Below are 21,485 nucleotides of genomic sequence, written 5' to 3' on the forward strand. Positions count from 1 at the left end.
AGTTAAACTGAAATTTGAGTGTGCTGACCTGCTGCATCATGAAAAGATGAGTATATTAAAATATTTACCCTAAAACCAAAACACAGGATAAGTCGTTAACCAGATTTCATTTATCAGAAAAACTGGATCCTGATTTTAAAGAAGGGATGTTCCTATAAAATGGGGCATGTCTGGTCACTGTAGTTCAGTGCTAGTTCAGGCTATAAAACAAATATTCAAATCTTGGGAAATAAAAAAATTATAGGATCAGCTAAGGATCACTAAGTAGTAAAATAAGACTACATTTAATGGAATCCAGATGGTATTTTTCATCTACAAAATTATTAAAACCTCACAGCACATAAGTACATGAGATGTGACATAAAATTTTCAATTTTCAAGCACCAACTTGAATTAAGCCCCTAAGTCAACAGACGTTCATGTCCAAAGTGCCAGACCTTTCTCAAAGTATTTAAGGTATCTAAATGTTCTTTTATTTTTTTCCCCAAAGCCCTTTTGAAAACATGGCTATTGGTTGATATGAAAACACTACCCAAAGTCTGATATAACTTCAGTATTTTGCTTCAGACACTTGGAAACCTACTAAAACACAAACCAAAAAAAAAACCCATAGGTGCTTGTGATGATACAGCAACACAGAATCTCTTTATATAGATTAAAAATAGTGACATTGGCAGATTGAGTGTATTAAGATCTTCGTGCTTCATTAGTCTAAACAGTACGTCTTTAGTCAGAATTAGCTATTTAACAGGTATCAATTCACAGGTGTTATTGTATCTTCTGAACTGATATGTTAAACTGACTTATGCATATTCGCTTCTTCACTAAAAATAAAATATCATCTCCCAGGGCACAAAATCATTGACAGAAAACTTGAATCAAAGTAAATAAGCAGGTCTTGCAGTTGTACTGTCATCACATGAGCTCTGGTTAGCAGCTGGTTTTATTCCTTACCTATGTGTTTCTCCAGTCTCCTATTGGCCTTCCTACACAAAGGACTAGCAGTAATAAGTTTAGATTCCTTTCTTCCTGATGTGAAAGTAGTAAGTACTTGGGATATTCTGAAGAGAATCTAGTTTCCATTTAGTATGCAAATACAGTACTTTTAAAAGCTGGTGACATAAGCAATTGCAATGAAATACATTAACAGCTAAAATAAAATTATTTACTTATTTGTAAAGCCTAGAACAACTGTCTGTTATACTCAGTCAAAACTATTCCAGGACTAAAATCTTCACTTCAGTTTTGCCTAAAGGGACGAGGAGAAATGACTAATGCAGGTGCAAGGCAGATGAGAAGGAATGTTTATTGATGATTATACCGTTTGCTAAATAGCTCCAGTCAACAAAGACTCAGAAGAGGTTACCATCCAAAGGTTGGTAAAATGGCCTGTAATCAATACAATTACAGTTTACATCAATCCACCTCCTACTGGGCAAGCACGGATACCACAGATCTCTTATCACAAGTGACAGCCTGGACAAATCTAGCACTGACATAAGGACAAGATGACTCCAGAACTACCTCCTTGTCTGCTGTCTAGACCAGCACAGCCAGGATTCAGCCTGGAGTCCTGACACCACACACCCATCAGGGGCAACCAGGCACAGCTCCTGCCCAGCACAAAGAGACGGGCCCTTTACAGATCCTCTTTTCCTCCTGATAATTCCTCGATAACACATCAATATCTGGCCTTTCTTCCCTAGCACTCTCAGCAGAAATGCCAAAGGGCCTGGTTCCTTACACACGGCTGAGCTGCTGTAGAAGGTGACATGGGACAGGATTCCTTCCTGTTACAACCCAAATCACAAGCTCCTAACACCAGCCCAGGTGCAACACAGCTGACCCCAGCTCTAACGATAGACATCGGAGAAAGTCAAAGATCTACAAACATGTGCCACTGTTTCAATACTCTGAGAAATCTTCTCTAGTCATCAAATGCCAGAGGTTCTGCTTAACACCTTATCTTCACATGTTCTCCAGCTTACTCTTGCAGTACTGTAAATGTCCCAAGCCATGGAAATCACTCAGAAAGGTTTTGGCTAATCTTGAATTCACCCCACCACCTTTGCACCAAAGAAACCCCAGAAAGTTTACACAAATGTGGATGGCTTAATATATCGCTTAGCAAACAAATATCCCGTGAAATTTCTTTTTGCACTGGCCAGTATCCAGTTAATCTCAGGGAATGAGCCTTTTGGTCATTTTTTTTTGACAAATATAATTTCTTCATTTATAAACCCAAAACTTCTAAACACCAAACACTAAGACTTCAGATCCTTGAGAAACAATTGAAGAGATCAGAAAATAAATGAAGTTTGGATTCCCTAGCCAAATTCAGGAAGAGAACTCTTCTTAAGTATTAGTAAGTGAAGAAGTTATAAATTCAGGGTTCATGGCTGTACGATTTATCCCTAAAGGATACACACAAGTGTCTTTCATCTTATTAAAACAACGGTAAACAACGTATCTTAAGTCATACTAAAACAAAAATACTGCTCTACAGTAAACATTTAACAAACCTTTACCTGTGACTTTATGTAAAGGTAACGTGCAATAATTTTATCAATGCAGACATACTCTACACTAATCCTCAGTGAAAGGGATAAAAAAGCCTCCCAAAATTTTGGAAGACATATCTGTCTGAACTTGCTAGATGATGAAGCAAAGAAACAGTTCTTGGGAAAAGAACAGAAAAATAAATAGTTGTAGACGATCTAAAAAAGGGGCACTCAGAGAGAAAATACATATCAAGAGCAGGCCGAATTTACATCTGCAGTTGTGCATGTGGGATGGGAGCAAACTGAACCTAGTAGCACTTTCTATGTACCAAACCCATGCAGAAAAATTGCCTATTGGATTCATAAATGCAGAATGGGAGTATAAAACAAGCACTGAAAATAATAAACACGGATATTTAAGTATTTATGCTATTCCTATTCAATAATCCTCCAGCATATTTAATAGAAATAATATCCTCCCTCTAGTTACCTTCTCCTCCGGGTCTGGCATGTTGCCTTGATCCTTTTGTTGAAGGCTGCCTTGATATTCCTGCAGGACTTTCACTCTAAAAAAAAAAAAGAAAAGCCCACAAATGTATATATTTATATATAAACTTTACCTATATGTGTTGCTTTCTATCTACACATATTATACATAAAAAATATTCACTTACAAAACTGACCCACACATATAAGACTATGTCAAGTCTATTTTCCTCAAAGTCCGCAGGTATTTTTTCTGGATACAGGCTAGCTATTTTCTTTTAAATGAACCTATATGATTAGATTTCATTCTTGTAAAAACAACTTCCAAATGTGAACCAAAATTATTCAAGGCCGAGCAATCTTGTGAAACCTGTGGAGCACCTATGCTGCCACTTCTGGTCTTGGGACACAAAGCTCAGTTACCAGTGAGCTACCGAAAGGAATAAGATGCTTATGATCACCCATATGTTTCAGCTGCATCAGCTACATAGCTCCTCTTCAACCTTCTGAGAAGTTTTTTTAAATTTCATTCCAAACTAGAAGCAAAGACTAAAAAACTATGCCACTAGACCTGCACAGTCCTTTAGTTAAGTGGCAGTTTTCCTGGACAAAGGTCATGGAAGAACTGAGAAATGGGTCCTGCCAGAAAGTCCAGCAAACAAGAAACGAACGACCTGAATATGTGACTGTTACAGGAAGGACGATGAGAGTTCAAAAGTGGCAAAGATCAAACTGGAGGAAAATTCACGCCACTTCTAAGGACTTTGACCTTAGGCCGAAAATGATTCGGAGAGGCCAGGAAATTAAAGCAGGTGAGCATACACAAGAATGATTTTGTTTTCTCTGGATATAGCTTACAGTGCCTGAAGCCAAGTACACCTGACTGCCAACACTTTCTACAAAGGCACCGTGTTGTGGAAGGGCAAGTCTGTGAGAGCTGCCACTGCTACAGGCACGGTACACTACACATTTACTACTACCTGCTGCACAGCCAAGGCCCAAATGCCTCTAGAGAAGGTGCAAGGTGTAAAGGAGGGCTCCTGCCAGCCCACCAATGCTCCTGGGTACGGGATCAAGGTGGGAAGGAGTCAGCCCATCCCCTTACACCAACCTTGGCCAGCAGAAGGAGCAGGTGTACATACTAATAAACTAGTAGCTTCCAACAAGCCATTCGTGCTTCTAGTAACTTAGAACTGCCTGCCCAGGGAAGTGGTTGAGTCACCATCCCTGCATGTGTCTAAAAGGCATTTAGATGAAGTTCTTAGGGACATAGTTTAGTGCTACAGTTAGGTTGTGGTTGGACTCAATGATCCTGAGGGTCTCTTCCAACCGAAACAATTCTATGTTTCTATTCTATGATAACTTTCCTGTCCCTTTTACCTAACTCCCTGATTTTTTTAGCAACATTTGTTTCTAACAAGGAAGCAACCACCTCTGCACACAATAGATGAAGTATAGGTGATTATAAATACCATTTTATGTTTCTGTGCTTTCTATCCCTATAACACATCTCTGCATCTCAGCAAAAATCTCGAAATATGTTTAGCACCTCACAGGATTTCCTCCTTATCTACTTTTTGTAGTTTGCATTAATTAATAGTCCATGCAGTTTACATCCAAGATTTATTGGCAGCCCTACTGACTATATTGATAACATAAATGAGAATTACAAATTCTTCCATTTCTATGCAAATGTTAAAATTATATGTTCCATCAGCCTGCAAGAGAAAATTGTCAAATTACACCATGTAAAACATTCATTTTCCATAATATCTCGCATACTGGACAATGGACCATATATGTCGTAATGGAAAATAGCACTACAAGATGTTTAAAAACATAGGATGTTGGTATGTATTTTTACTCCAACTACTTTAGGTGCACATGCAAGAGAAACATCCCACCTCTACAAGCTTATAATAACGTACCCACTGGTGCTGGAGACACAGCTACAGGAAGGACAGGAATTAAGCTGGCATGTCAGGAACATGGTGATAAGTTTGCTTTGAAGGCAAATGTTGCTTTTCTATATGCTATAATGCACCATGAGCTCAACCAAAGTTCTTGACAAACAAAGGGGAAATGCTCCGTAACAACAGATAATCACGGTATGCAACTGAAAAACTTAACTGTTTGGAGATGTTTAATCCGAAGTCTACACTAGAGTCGGCTTCAACAGTTAGTTTAGGTCCTTTAGAAACTACATCTCCTTCACCTCCATGAATGTCATATAACAGTTGTGCTCAGAATTTCAAGGTATTTGATCAGCCAAAAGCAAGCCCCACATCCTATGCTCTGTAAAAATCTAGCTGAATGGCCTGTACACAGTCCTGCTTTGTCATGAACTAGTTTTCACTTCCACTGTCTTCACTGGTTTATTACAATTATTATTTGACCCACAACCAGAGCTACTAATGCTTTTGCTTCACTCTTTAGAGAAGGCTGGCATATTAGAAAGAAAAACAGATAGAAGTCCAAAATGCATAGATAATATTCAAGTAGTTAATTTTAATCTCGGTTCATCTTAATTACTACCATCTTTCACAATCACAACACTATGCAAGGAGCAAAAGTAAAGCTTACATACCATCAGAGTCTGGCTCTACAGGCCCACAGGCCACATCTGGTTCACTCAGACTTCAGCAGCTCTTGGGGTGATGTAATTATTAGCACAGGTGGGGAAGGAGTTGAGAATAGGTGCTGAGGCTTCTGGAGGAGTGGATTCAGTCATTTATTTATGTCAGGTAGTGACTACAAACACTGCTTAACATTTTTGTAGAGCCACATGTGCACACTGGCAACAGGTGCAAAGTAAAAGCTAAAATTTAATCACTATGGTAGCACACAAAAACATAAATCCCACAATATTTATGATTTGAGTCTTTCCAAAGGGAGATAAAATAGGTCGTTTTTCTTCTTAAACATTCATAGGCTCCAAGACTTTGAAAAGCAGTCACTGGAGCCATTAAAACAAAATCTTACACTTCATCTCACACCATCCTGGAAAAAACATATTAAAGTGGAATCTTAGATGTATGAACATTTCCCAGTTTTGAGTAATTATGTTTCTACTTGGAGAGGATACAGCAGCCTGCTGTGAACCATCCAAACTACTGCTTTGTCCTTATTATTAAACTTTAAATAGGTTGACTTTTAATTTAAGATAGAAGAAAACAACGATTTCTTATGTTTCAGGAGGTCAAAAAGAGAAATATGCTCTGAAAAGACAACCTGCCAAACTGCCAATTCCTTCCCCTTTCCATGCAACAACCACCCTGTCTATTTATTAGATGCCATGAACAGTTGCTATCAGTGACTTTTATACTGCTCTCATAACGAATTCTGTACATGCTCAACACACATCTCCCCTAGCCACGGCAGCTCCATGTATCGGCAGTCAAAAAGCAGAAAAAGCACTCCTATCCAAACAAGAGAGGGGACAACTCATTACATAAATAAGCCACTGGTATTTTCCCCCTTTAATTCATCAGATGCATCAATAGTTCACTAAAAATAAAAAAATAACTAAGTCTGTGAACAGGAATATAACTCAATCATCTATGGCTGGACTCAATGATCCTGAGGGTCTCTTCCAACTGAAATGATTCCATGATTCTATCTCTCCACAATGTTTTGGATGGCTTTTAATTACATCCACAGTGCCCAGAGCTATATTTCCATGTGTAATGTAAATACTACGTATATAAATATTAGATGTTTTACATAAATAAAACTATATGCACAAATACACTTTTAAATATTGTACAACAGCCTATTCCTCAGCAAATAAACACAGCTCATTGGTAATGCTTTTACTGCAAGCTACATATCCCTCAAAAACTGTCTTTGCTCTTTCCCTCAAACTTTGTTCCCAGTATTTATTCCTAAAATGGCTATCATTATTAACAGGCATAATTTATTAGTGTGCAACAGCAACAAGGCAAGATGTCTATTTGCTAAGGTCACTTTGCTGTAGTAATAAAACTTATTAGGAAAATATTGATCAATTACCTTCTCCTCAACTGAAGGCTCACAAAGTGTTTTTATTGGTGTTAGCTTCTGCTAATTAAAACCTTTCAAATGCAAAAAGAACTGTTAGAAAAATCCCACTTTTTAAAGTCTAAGTTTTAATGACAGGTTTCTGTTACATGAGCCAGTGATGAATAACTGACACCAAAAAGAGAGGGTCATTCACAGCACTGGAACAAAAACATCAGAGGCACATCCAGTAGATTTCCACATAACAATTCTCTCCTGCTGCTTCTGGGGCAGTTATGTCTTTTTTTCATCTAGTAGTTGTTTCATTATACAGTTGAGATGAGTTGCAACAGAAATAGAAGTTTATTAGATATGACTTAGATGCTGATTCAAGTGACCAGTTCCAGAGCAATACAGTTTGTAGGCAAAAATAAAAGTCATTAGAGAAGTGGCCAGAAGTGACAGGATATTAGAAAAAGCTTCAGCCAAGAGTTTCGGCAGCCATCTGTAAAATAGAAGAGACTTTTCCAATGTGTTTGGCCTGAGGGGTAAATGACATACCTGTTCTGCAGCCACTTTCATATAAACAGCACCATACGCTCAGAAGCTCTATGACCTCGATCACCTTTTGTCAAAAGACAACGTTATCTTTATTACTTAGGAGGTCAGTCAGTCATGTTACAACGCTTCCATTTTAAACTAGACTTTTGCTTGAGATGGACTGAGAGCTAACAGAATACAAATCGCTCTGATCACAAACAGTAGCCTTGAAGCAGCAAGGAGCCTTCTTCTGATGGCCATGTGTAAGCCAAATGTCTCTTCTTAATTCCGACTAATATTCGCTTTCTTTTAGTTCCAGAAAATTATAAATACTCATGTGATGATTATTACATGCTGGGTAACATAGAGAGTTTCTGTGGTACCAAGAAAATACATTTAGGAAAAAAAAAAAGGTCAACCTGTCAAAATTTAAGTAGCATTTTAAAGCTAGCCTCTGATAATTAGCAGCAAGAAAATTAAGGCTTGCATGAATATGGATAGAATCTTATTTAGACTCCTAATATCACAGGAGCAAAGCCAGGAACTAAGCTTTAAGTGACAGCTTTGCTGCACATGTAGGATATGGGGAAAAAAAAAGCGCTAAATTAATTTTTTCTCTAAAGTAAATGCAGCATAGCAGCCATTCAGCCTGAAATTCCACAGACATCTCAAAGAAATAAAAGTTCCCATTTCCCCACTGCTTTTTCCCCCCCACACTGTTTCTATGTCCTTATGCTGCCAAGCAGTGTGTCTGAAGAAAGAGCCTAATTCAAATATGAAAGAAGGAAGATAAAAACCAAGTGGAAGACAAATAGCTCATAACAGCATGAAGCTACATAAGACTAGGCTTGGAAAGAAAGGGAAGCTGTGGCTATGAGAGCGAGGATAAAAACCCAGAGTGGGACGAGGAGCCAGGGTAAGGCGGCAAGTGAGCGTGACAGGAACAAACCAGTAAACAAGAGGAGGTTAATCCTCAGGGCAGAAAAGAGTGGGTGACATGTTCGGTACCGGCATATCAGCCATTGCTTGAGAGGGGCTCCTGCAATTGTTTCGCTTGTATTATATTTTCAAAAAGCTAAAGACAGATGAGGAAGATTTATTAATTATGCAGCAGAGACTACAAACTACGATTCAATACTCTCCAGGTGCATAAAGACACAAACTGTTTCCCTTCTTTTTAATACACTTGTTTCTCTGCCATGTGACTTAAATGGAGTTACAGGAGTTTAAATCAGGGTAAATCCCTGGAAATAAAGGCATTACCCTGCTGCGAAACTACTGTGAGGATAGGATGATCAAGCCCAATCCATCAGAATTCATTTAATGCTGGAATTTCCTCTAAATCACTTTGTGGAGCCATCTTAGCTCTCCAGCTCTAAAAATTCATTGGGAACATTTACATTTCATTCCTCTCTGGCACAGTTTTAAGAAGACGTCCATTTGTCATGCACCGGTCTAAAGTGTGTGTTTTCATCACCTAAAAACTAAGCAGCGCCTACTGTTATGCAAGCAAGCAAAGGAAAAGCATGTCACCTAGATTTAAGGTAATAAACCCATATGCCTTGGAATCACTCCCAAAAGCACTTAAGACGGGAAATGAAACTTTACTGCCCCAATGTATTATTGTGGTGCCCAAGAGCACGACGATAGTTTGGGATGAGGCTCAGAATTTCCATTAGAGACCAAATTTGCAGGAAGTTTAACTTGGCCATGAACGTTTGCTTCAGGCTAAAAACTGTTTTATAAGCTCTCCCTCCAAGTGCCAATAATTTAAAAAGTTTGGTTGGATTTCAGTCAAAGGATAGCTATAAATTTGTCATCTCATGTAGAAGACACAATGATGTCAGTGGCCCATAGGCTCTCAGCAGAGACTCCTGCTAGACTTGGGATCCTGCCTATTTTTTCCTACCCTGAGCTGCTTTAGGTTAATTTATTGACGCCTCGCTCTTTAAACATTTAGCCATATGGCTTCATAACTCCCCAAATTGCCTCAGGTCATCAAGAAGCAGCAGATGCAGACACAATGGTATCACAAGCAACAGCTCCTGTTCAGAGGAAATCAGTGAGTTGCTATTCTACCCTTCCATCATCCAGCTGCAAAATGTAGGCCCAGACACAACACCGGACTCGTTTTCTTGCCAAAACAGTAACTTCTGTTAAAGTACAAATAAAAAATAATCCTAACAGCTTTCCAGGAAAGATTCAGAGGAATAGAAAGAAAATTTGAACAAATAACTGTTTTTTTTCCCTGAAGTACCCAACATATCAATACACAGAACTAAAATCTGGAAAATGAAGTAAACCAAGTAGATGGTTTTTTGCCCAAGCTCAGCTAAATTTATAAATAAATAAAACCAGGCAAGCATCTATTTTACAGCCCTAAAACTTGTCAACTACCTACCTTTCAATCCTGCGTTCCTTCCGTGCAGCCTCCCAAATCATTCTAAAATGCAACACTTTCAATATTCACCTTCCCAGATCTTCTGTACTACTAACCTCATTATCTGGCTGGCACTTGCTGTCTTTAGTGGGCTTCTGCGTTCTTCTACGCGAGGATTCCTCAGCATCTGCTGACTGACAAGAAATTAACTGCTTTAGATTCAGTGTGCTGAGAAGGAGCTGCTTACCTGAATAACGTGAAAGTGGAAATTAGCATGAAGTAGAACTGAGGACTTCACAACGCTGTTCTTATCCACCTACCTGCCCTCTTCACCTCGACTCACCTGCACAGGTGACTGACCAAGCAAAATCAACGGTTTAACGTTGTTCTTTCTGAGTAATACCAGAAAGTAAGAATCCTTAAGGTCAGCAGACAGGTACTGACAGAAGTGCTTTCTCATATCTAACAAAATTAAACCACTACCCCCTCACAGAAGCACCTTTGATGTCCATTAGTTCCAAATTTCCACCATGAACAAGCACAGAAGAGAAAAGGAGAACAGGAAATACTCAATGGAGGAAGAGAGAAGATAAAAAGAACAATATGAAAAGCAATGAAGTGACGGCTCTTGAGGCAGCTTAGGACTTCACACTGAGAAGATCTGAAGTATGGGGAAATGGTGAATGTGTTCCTTCTCAAAGATGCAACGTGATGTGCAGAGTCCACTGCAAATAGAGCACCCTTGCAAGAACCTAGATGGGCTTCCCAACAGGAAAAAAAACATAATAAATAAAAATCAAGCTGAAAGCAAGCAGCTTCATCTACAAAGCCAGAAAAAAAAGAAATACAGACATACAATTCCATCCTGTGTGTCCCGCTACAGAAGTAAGCTCAAGAGAGATGTTAATGACTAATTATTGCCCCAAGGAACCCTCTTCAGCCCCGTCTTATCTAAAATCTGGCTACAGCTGCAACACCACCATGCATTACTGGGAAGACACATGAGGATGTAAGTACACAGTTCCAACAGTCACTGCTACCCCTCTCTGCCAAAAGTAATGTGTTGTGATCAGAAGGATTCAGACATGAGGTGTGCAGAAAAGAAACTTCTGATCAGGTCTTTAGGAAACACAGTCAGATGAGTCTGATGGCTCAAGTCAAGGTATATAATGACAGAGACATGAAGTTATACACACAGCCTCAGTCACACTCTTACCAGATCAAATCCACACCGGCACTTTCACTTCATGAGCATAATTGCTGTTAAAGAAAGTACTTAATTGTTAAATGAGCAGAGATTACAAATATGCAAGTTCACTATAACAAACATTCAGTCCATACCACAGCATGCCAAACATTACTGTTCTCTGAAATAAGATTTCAATTACCTTTTTCTCTGCTTTATCCTTTCCATGTTCTCTTAAATGCTCCCCATCTTTTTCTCTTTCCCTTTGTCTCTCCCTTTCCCGATCTTTTCCTCTCTCTCTGTCTTTCTCTCGTTCTCTGTCCCTAGCCTTTTCTTTGTCTCTTCCTTTCAGTGAGTCCTTTTCTCTTCCTGCTTCATCTTTTTTCTCCCTTTCCCGTCCTTTATCACGCTTGAGATCATCTCGTTCTATGTCTCCTTTTCCCTTGTTGTTTTCTGTTTCTCTTCCTTGCTTGGTTGTTCTGCTTTTGCTTCTTTCCCTTTCTTGTTTTCCACCTTCCTTAAAGGTGTCTTTTTCAGGGTCTTTGTGCCTGTCTTCATTATCCTTCTGTTTATCACTTTCCTTTTCTCTTTCTTCACTCTCTTTCAAATCTTCTTTGGGTTTTCTGTCTCTGCTTGAACTTCTGTCTTTAATCTCAATGTCTCCTCTACCCTAAACAGAAAATAAAAGCTAAAAATTCATTCCAGTACATGGCAAATCTTATCACGTAGTTACTTTCCACAGTAAAAAATCCAAGCCAAAAAAACCAACCAAACAAAACGACAGCAAAATAAACCATAAAGAGCAGTAGCCCTTGTACCCCACACAAAAGTTGCAGATGCCTACCTCTTTATCCTTATGGCGCTTTTGTTCTTCTGGTTTGGATCCTCTGCTTTCTTTATCTCGAGATTTAGAGGATGGAGGTTTCCCTTTAGCATCAGCTCTTTCCCCAGCTAAGATCTTTTTTACAGCAGCATCACTGGACAACTGCAAGGAATAGAAAAACTTTATAGAAATGAGTAAATTATTTTACTAAATACCTCCTTCCTGTCTCTGTAATCAATACCTCCTTGTAATTCTTGTAACAATTTGACCGTATGTGCCAGAACTATATAAATATATGGTGGTTTTATGTATTATAGCACAATAATAAATCTCTTTGCAACAAACCAAATTTTTTTCAAAACGGTAATGTAAATGGGAGTCAAAACCTTATACCATAACTCCTAAATTGGTTAAACACTCTGAAAACCACACTATGTTGTATTTGCATCCACTTTTAGGTCACTCCAGTTCCACCTAATATTTGCTCAATCAGCAACAGTCACTAAAGAAAACTACATTAAGAATGACTTCCAATAAGCTGCAGTTAGTGCTCAGTTTCTGCACCTAGTTTATTTGCTAAGATGATGAGCAATTATTAATTAGATCATTTAAACAGAAAGTTAACATCATGTTTTCATGTCCAAGTGGCAAAGACTTTGACTATATTAACCAAAAAAAAAGGAAAAAAAAAATCACCTTGCCAAGGAATTCTTCCTGAAACAGGAACAGCTTTTAGATCACTAAAACTGATATTGCCCTGGGGGTTGACTCCTGATTCTCTCCTGGTTTGTAAATACAAAAACTATGTAAATACAAAACTATGAATTTGGAGACTAACTTCTGCACACCAGCAACACTTGCCTGAACTAAGTAACTCTAAGCCGTGTTCTCAGCACAGCACTAAAAGTATCAAGCTAGAGACTGAAGGAAATCTCATTCCCAATGCACATCAAGCTTGCGTTTCACAACAAAAGCCAAGGTGATAATTATCTTGGCTTAAATGGGCAGACTGTATCCTCTGGATATTAAATCTCATCACAACATTCTACAACACTGTTCCATCAAGCACATTTTCAAACTCGTCCAATCTCTGTGCATATGTTTATCAACTTCCTGATCTCAAGCAATTAATAATTAAGATGCTCACAGCACTCAGTGAATTAAAACAAAATAACATAAAATTCTATTAGTAGATTATCAGACAAAAATAATCCAAACTAAACTTGCAGACAGTCTGTAAGCACTGTAGTATTTCACAGTTAATTATACACTATTTCTTCACACTTACTAATTCAAGGGGTTTAGATAATACATTTGTATTTCAAAAATCTCTGTAATACCTATATGCAAATACTCCTCATTACTCTTAATGCAACAATTATTTTAAGAATGCAACAATTATTTTAAGAACAGCCCCTGCAGTTATTTTTAACAGGTTATCACATTTCTTTTTTGCTGCATTTCCACATTGAATAAAATAAAAATTTAGAAAAAAATAAAAAGGCAGCATATTGGAAAAATTACTTTCATTACAGAATTAAGAAATCTGACTTAAATTCTAAAAATAAAGTCAAAGGTGGCAGCATCTGGTCATATAATTAATTTGTCTGCACCCCAAAGTTTTAAAAGTTCTGAAGCTTCATATTGTTCTTCAAACCTAATAAATGTTATTAAACGACCAATAAATAAGGTGAAAAATAAAAAACAGTATACATTAAAAGCACTAAAATATCCAGAACATATTTGAAGGGAGATCTGGCTCAAACTCTGCTAAGGGTCATACAGCATCTATCAGTTTTTATTATGGAGGTGACCCAATGTGTATCTTGTGTAACTAAAAACAGCAGATGAGTGTCAATGAAGTTTGTTACAAATAAGCCCTGATAATAAATCACTATGTGTACAAAATACATATAGTAATGTCCTACTTTATTTAAGCAACACTTCCCAATTGCTTGAAGAAATTCATTGGTTTTTTCAGGTTCGTGTCCGGCCACAACACGCTCTGGTTTCACTGACAGTGGCTCTCCTGTTACCATTACAACAGCATCAATTGCCTTCCGAAGGAAGCTGATTTTGGCATCTTTATCCTGGTAAAAGAGCAATTCAGAAAGAATACTGAGACTTCAAAATAACTCCACACGCCACTTAAAGACTGGAAAAAAATCTGATGAGAGGAATAGTTGCAGAAAGCATCTGTACAAGAGCAGCACATGGTTTGTAAGGTCAGGAAAGAGGGCTGGCCCAGATTTCTAATTAGCTATTAATTTTTTATTAAGAAATTAAATTTTTGATAATGGATGAGCATTGAACTGCAATAACCAAAATGAAAGTATAACTTTGTCTTTTTAATATGTTTATCACAGCTCCATTGCATTTTAAGACTGCTGTAAGACCCTTGGCACTCTATTTTCAAGCATTACATGGTAAAGGAGATAAAGTTTTGTTTAAGAAATTATTGCAAGCATTAACAAAAGAATCACTAAAGAATTGTAACAGGACTGTTATAGCAGATATTACTCAGGACAGTTCCTGCCCTGAACATTTTTCAGCACAAAAGTCACAAAGTTATGAGAGAGTCTAAATTGAGGGCTTTACATATTTGTACACATAGTTTACAAACTACACTTAACAGTGACTAAAGAAAACATATGAAAGATGGTGGGAAAGGGATACAGGCACGTATTTTTATCTCTGCAATTACCAGATGTGTTTTAGTTTTATAATTATACTTTACAAACAACTTTCCTCAAGTGCCCTTCAGTAGAGATGATGCCTGTTGGTGATTATGCAAAATTATAAGAAAAAAATAAAGACAAAATAAACCAACCCCCACCCAGTAAAATTTTATTGTAGAGTTCCTGGCCCAGAGAATGAAATCATGGTGTGAAGCCTCTGCAGCTGCAGAATATTCAGGGGGTAAAAAAGGGGGGTTCATTAATAAAACATAATAAAATTCAAGGAATATTACCAGGCCCAGCACAGAAGTCTATTCACTCATCCTTTACAGTCATGAGTGGAGATAAAGTATTCTACTCACCTGTTATAAAGTAAACCCATGTGAAAAGAACTCTGCATACATGTTCTAATAGGCACTGGTTCAAAAGAATATAAACTACAGCACTCAAACTGATAACTGAAAAGTGGACCACTGCCATTTCAGTTAATTCAGAAAAGGAGCAGTTGTTACTATCCAGTAAAACACCTGATTTTGCACTGTCGGAGTATCTCAGGTGCACAGATTCGGAACGACACAGATCTAATTCAACAGATGTACATAGGAAAGCAACAGAAGCCAGTGTTTCCTCAGCTGAGCAAGGCCAACACTCTTTACAGGACATTTGGGAGCATCATCTACCCCTGTGGTACCAGAGCTGCATAGAGCTGTTCATGTGTCATCTCAAGTCCCAGAGCCACCCTCTATAAACAAGAACCAGGTTCTGCTGCAAACACGTAAATGATAGTGCAACGCATGGGAAGACAGTCTCTGGAGTCGACGTTCTTCCCATCTTTGACTCTTCCAAAAGGATTAAAACAAAGAACTGCCACAGAACTGGGATTTTCAGATTGTCTCCGTTAACATCAGGAGCACTTCACCCTCACCAGTGCTCCCTGCATTCAAAAATAAAAAAGGAAAGAAGGAAATACTGCAACCTTCTATTAAAGTAATTATCCATCCTTCCAAGGACATATGCAATCTCTTAATTTAGGGAAGGAGACAGGACACTATTCTAAACCAAACAAGTTTTCAAATAAAGATCCAAAATTTTCTCCTGCATCCTCATCATTTTCAGCAGTTACATTATCAATGTGTTCTGTCCATATAAGAAATCCTCAAGAACCCAATGAGAAATCCAGTGCTCCTACCGGCACCAGTAAACAAAGTTCTATCAAAACAGAAACAACCATCTGAAACAGTGTCCAGAGCTTAAGAAAATATTTTTTTTACTGGGTAGCTTTCAAACAAAGATATCTCCGCTACTCCAAGCAGCAAGACTTTTCATATAAAGACTTACTTGTGTATATATATATATATATATATATAAAGCTGATGTGGAAGATTAAAAGTGCAAGCCTGATACCAAATCTTTCCATTTATAAGAGAACAACTTTTTACTAAACCAAACAAGAAGAACCTTTCTGATAAACAGGCAGGCAGGAAGACCTCCCCACATAGCTGTCCTCGCAGTTTCCATTTCCCTTACATCTCTCTTCCATTGATTGCTTTGACTGTACATCCCTGAAACAAAGCAGAACTCAGTGAGGTCTATGTGCATGCTCTGCAGGGCACATCTGGCTCGTGGGATGCTTCCAGCCTGCCTCCCATCCACATAGGAGGAGGCGACCAGCTATCCATGAAATATGAGTTATCCCAACAGTGGAGACATAAAAGGTAGCAGAGAAGAAACAGTGGGTACTTTAGGACTCCATTGCTATATCCAGGTGGAAGAGGTGAGTTGAAACTAGACATGAAGACAGTTGCTGCACATATGTGTGCATGACAGTGCACAGCACGAAAGGGGTATGTCCAGACCAGGAGCCAGCCCCAGCCGCCACAGAGACTGGACCACGAGCTTTGGGCTTTCCTAATTTCAGCCTAGGCACGCCGCGAACTGCAACAGCACAGCACAGCCAGCTTGCAAACTGTCCATGTTTTCCCAGCCCATAGCAGACTCTGGACTGCAGCACTGGGACTATTTCATGGTGGGTACAAACCTTTTCTTTTTTTCAGAAAGCCTCCTGCCCTTTCCAACTCTGTGCATCTACCGTCAGATCATCACACCAGATGAGTATTATTTCCTGGAGTTACGCAAAGCAGTTCACCCTTGCATAGAAATACATACAACTGTTCACAACACAGACTCCAGCTGCTGCTCTCAGACTCCAGCTCTCTGTGGGCAGTTTTTGTCTCTCCTGATTTTCTACAACTCCAACAGAAATTGCAGTAAGGAGGCATGCTGTGGCAGCCAAGTCTCCTTCCTGACCAGTATTTCAAACAGAGGAACATAGGCTAGAGATGTTTTCCCCCATATCACACCATTTTGGACTCCTCTGCCTGAACTCTTGAAAACCACGATCTTATGGACTGTGAGAGAAATTCTCAGAGAGGCACTCAAGTTTGGTGTGACTTCGCAGCTATCACAGTATGTAGGTACAGACAATAACCTACTCAGGAGTTGCTAGGAAAGCTGCTTTTTCAACCCACAAATAAAACACAGTGCTCTCCAAAGAAGAGGCAGCATGTGCTAACCTGCTCTTCAACACAGAAACTATGGACAAGCTTCAATAGGGACAGTACCAATAAAAACAATAAACCCATTGTATAACTAACTTAGCTTCTAGTTATCCCAACAACAATATCAACAGTCACAGAAATAAACACACAGATCAATAATTAGCTTCAAGAAGTGCATAAAACACCCATGCACCTGGCTGTACGAGCAACAAGCCAGGCTCACAAACCTCGTACTTTCAGTTGCTATGTTGAGCAATCACCAACAGATGTAGCTGTCTAACTAGCAACATAAAAACACTGTGGTATTTGCCATGAATAAGCAACCAAAGTTTCCAAACAAGTCGATAGGTGAAGTCCGCATCAGCTCAGTAGAGCAGCAGACAATGGAAGAGTAGCAAACAGAGACCAAAGTCACCCTTGTACTTAAGAAAAACAGTTTTCAATAATAACATTAACATCCTCCTGCTGTAATTAGCTCTTTGTATACTGTAATAAGCCCATTGTGGAATGCGTATACCAGATTAATGTCTCAGCAACTCCAGGGATATTAAGTAAGAATATTTACATCATATTTGTATACACACACATCTACTATAAAGCAATAAATATGAACCTAGACATCCCATTGGGAGACCACCAGACTCTTTAGAAAGCTGCTTGTAAATTTCTAGCGTTCATGATTTATTATCAATGTCTAACTACTAGAAGGCAATTTCACTACATAATGATTCTTTTCATCTATAACACAACAATATTTGGGAAACCTAGACCTGGTTGTAGATTAAACCCCACTCTTTTGAGATGTTTACAAAAACAGTTCTTTACACATGACAGCTTGTTTGTGTCACATCCACAAATGCAATCTATAGGTGTTCACCCCATGAATAATGTAACCAACCAGCAACAGCTTTTACAGCTTCTTCACAAAACTAAAGACAAGTCCTTGACATTGAACACAGAAAAGACCAAGAGTACCCTGTGGCAAGTTTCAAAGAATACTAACATTACAGCTAAATAAATAAGGACGTTTCATACCTTCATACCCACCTTAACATTCTCTGATTTCAATTCAAAATCTGTGTAAAGTCCTTTCATAAAACCTGTCACTCTAATTACCTTCAAAACAGAAGAAAAAGAGTAAGTTAAGAATATCTGAAGGCCTCTGTTCAATAAGGCTTGTGTGACAATGGGAAATCTGTTGGCCTTATTTGCTTTCAGAGGTGATAGATAGATAATTTAAAACTATTTCTAGAGCAGGTTCAGAGTTCTGCTGTGTCTCTGATAGAACAAGGACACTTAATCCTTGCTTACAGCTCAGGCCTGCCTGATTAATTCCACTTTTAACACGATGGTTGGTGAGATTCACAATGTAGACACCGGCACATGCGTTTTAAACACGGGTCTGCACTATTCCCTTATTGATTTCTTTACATGTGGGTATATAAAAAAGCAGCTGAGTGGTAAATATTAAAATTAAGGCTTTTTTTAAAAAATGTTAAAATAGGAGATAGAAAAACAACCAATCAGCAAGTCTCACAAAGATCAAACCGACGCCAGGCTGAAGGAAGGAGTCAGACCCCTTGTCTGCTCTTCTCCGTCACCAACCTCCCTAAACCCCCCGAGATTCAGCCGCTACTCCGGAACCCCGGAGCTCCACCCGCTGCTGGGAGCAGCAGTGGCCGCCCAGCCCTGCGCAGGCCCCGGGGAGGTGCCGGGTGTCCCCATCCCGGCCGGGACATCGCTCCGCTCCGCTCCCCGGGCGTCCCCCCAAACCCCCGCGTCCCCCCAGTCTTCACCCCCCCCGCCCGCCAGGGGGCGGCCGAGCCCGCAGGCAGGGCGCCGTTGCCTGGCAACCGGCGGCGCGGGCCCGCGGGCCGGCTCCCTGAGGTTGCTCAACCTCGGTGATCACGTCGTGCAGGTAGCGGAACGGCGGCTTCCCCAGCAGCCGCTCGGTCAGCGGCGGCTTGCGGATCACCCGGCCCAAGGACTCCTGCGTCCGCCGCACCACCGCCTCGTTCATAGCGGCGGCGGGACCGCGCCGCCCTCCCCGCGGCCGCCGCCGGCGGCCCCAGCGTTCCCGGCATGCCCCGCGGCCGCGGCGCGCAGGCGCAGAGCCGGGGGGGGGGGGGGGGGCGGTTGCGAAAGGCAACAACTTTGTGTTTAGAAAATACAAGAATAAAAGGCGGTACGGGTGTCCACAACCTTGTTTCCACAAAAATAAGACAGGGTCTTATATTGATTTTTGCTCCAAAAGATGCGTTAGGGTTTAGGATGTCTTACTTTCCTTGAACAACAATCTACATTTATTCTTGAACAATATCAACATTTATTCAAATACAGCCATGTCATCACATTCTCACATCTGTCCTGCTGCATTCTATTGCCAATTATTTTATTTTACATGTATAGCTGCCTGGACACTATTTAAATTGACCTTTTAAAATAAACTGCAATTAGGGCTTTTATTTCAAGCATCCTCAAAAAATCCTGAAAAATCGTGCTGGGGCTTATTTTCAGGATAGGGCTTATTTTTGGGGAAATGGGGTATCAGGCTCCCAAAATACCAATCTATTTTATAAGAGCAAGATGATGCTGCCCTCTCCATGATGACTGCTCTGAACCCTGCAACTGCCACCTCAGTTTTGGAGCAAGATTGGTTACAACAGGATTGTTTTGCAACAAGTGTGTATATATACATATATACACATACACACATATATATACATATATCTATACACACATATATACATATATATACATATATGTGAAGGACACCCTGTTGCTTAACCCAGATTTAGAACTGTTCACCAATGGAAGCAGCTTTATGTCCGACAGCAAGCGATGTGCTGGGTGTGCAGCGGTACAGAAAGCAGAGTTAATTACATTAATCAGAATATTAACGATTTGTATAGGAAGAAGAGTAAACATGTGTATAGATTCAAAATGCGCATTTGGAGTTGCCCATTCACATGAAGCCATAGAGACTTCACGCTTTAAAACACACTTCACTTCCAATTCTGAACCACATCTGCTAGGGTAAAATCTATGGCAAACTTACATCTTTGCACCAGCCTACCTGGTGACAAGTCATACACAGTCGTAGGCATCTTCTGTGTCTTTTCAGCTTCTTAAAGACAGGATAAATCTCAGCAAACCTTTTTTTTCCTTCCAGCTGAGGTTCTGGCTTCTTACATACATGTTTTAGGGCTTGGCATGGCCCCTGGTTTGTGCTTCATTTCCTTCCCATCCTCGAGGTGATAAAAAGCTGCTGTGTCTCAGGAGTGCTTTGTTGTGGGAAGAGAGAGAGGAATGATGTGAATCACCTTTGTGACTTATTATTTTTCAGATTAATAAAGCAATCAGTTGATAAAATACACCTTAAATACGTTTTGTGTGGAGATAACGACTGGACAAACAGAACTGTGTGATTTCTTAGGCAGATATTTCCCACTAGCTTTAATTGTTTCAGTACAGGTTCTATACAAAACTTTTAAAGGTATTTTGTTTTTCTTATCTTTACCTGCTTAAGATATTTAATGGAAGGGACCACTCAGGATCTTAGCATGAATTTGATTTGGCCCGTTGTGTTTGGTGTGTTGGATAAGACCCAAACCACAATAAGCTGCCACATGTTTACTCCAAGGAGTGTTAATGGAAAAGCTTATTTGATTTATTCTATTAAATAAAAAGAATTTTACAATTAATGGGTGTATGTTGCACAATCAGATTTCTTTTATCAGGAGAAACCATTGCCTTTGGGTCTACTGGAGCAATGTAATATACCATGCCTGCAGTTATGCTGTGATCTATTATATCTGCCCTGCCATAACTGAAACTAAAACCAGTACTTTCCATGAGAGGTGTGCTAGTTTCCTTTCACCAGCCTCTGTTAAAGCTGTCCATACTGGCTTTAATTTCTCTTGTTATTCAGAAAAGCTTGTCATTCATAGCACTGCAGCATGTTTGCATTTTCCTAGTCTGGTATTGCAAACAAGCAGAACTTTTGAATTTTACTGAGATATTGTCCGTCTTCTGCTACACAACTCAGGCTCAGAAGAACATACGTATACAGCCCCCTGAACCTGGGACCTGATACACAGGCTCAATTAAAAGGTATGAGGAGGTGAGAGCAGAGAGCAAGTCAAAGGAAAGAAGGGGTATCTCCCTTCCCATGAGCTGCTCCTTTTGCACAGAGGACTCCAAAGAAGAACAATTTGCCTCCCTTCTGTGAGCACGGCCATCGCCAGCCCCAGGGTCAGGCTGGGAAACAGCCCAGGGCTGTTGTCCCATGTCATTCGGGAAAGACAAGCAAGCACTCAAGTTGAAAATCCAAGTCCTGCTGGACCTTAAATGCA

The 21,485-nt window shown here is 39.6% G+C and overlaps 1 protein-coding gene across 1 annotated transcript in view; it reads right to left on the reverse strand.

The window, feature by feature from the left end:
* The window catches only part of TRAF3IP1 (TRAF3 interacting protein 1), a gene marked incomplete at its 3' end in the record, with an annotated part of 41,559 nt that extends 22,397 nt beyond the window's left edge, over positions 1 to 19,162 (reverse strand). The window contains exons 1-7 of the mRNA XM_080347052.1: positions 19,028 to 19,162; positions 18,178 to 18,246; positions 13,823 to 13,984; positions 11,916 to 12,056; positions 11,274 to 11,741; positions 10,002 to 10,079; positions 2,992 to 3,067 (exon numbers count right to left, since the gene is read on the reverse strand). Of these exons, the coding sequence (XP_080203178.1) occupies positions 2,992 to 3,067; positions 10,002 to 10,079; positions 11,274 to 11,741; positions 11,916 to 12,056; positions 13,823 to 13,984; positions 18,178 to 18,246; positions 19,028 to 19,150 (1,117 nt within the window). The 5' untranslated portion in view covers positions 19,151 to 19,162. The remainder of the gene's footprint in view (positions 1 to 2,991; positions 3,068 to 10,001; positions 10,080 to 11,273; positions 11,742 to 11,915; positions 12,057 to 13,822; positions 13,985 to 18,177; positions 18,247 to 19,027) is intronic.
* Positions 19,163 to 21,485: the final 2,323 nt, after the last annotated feature.

Source organism: Nesoenas mayeri (genome assembly GCF_963082525.1).
Source record: "Nesoenas mayeri genome assembly, chromosome: 6".
Lineage (NCBI taxonomy): Eukaryota > Metazoa > Chordata > Aves > Columbiformes > Columbidae > Nesoenas > Nesoenas mayeri.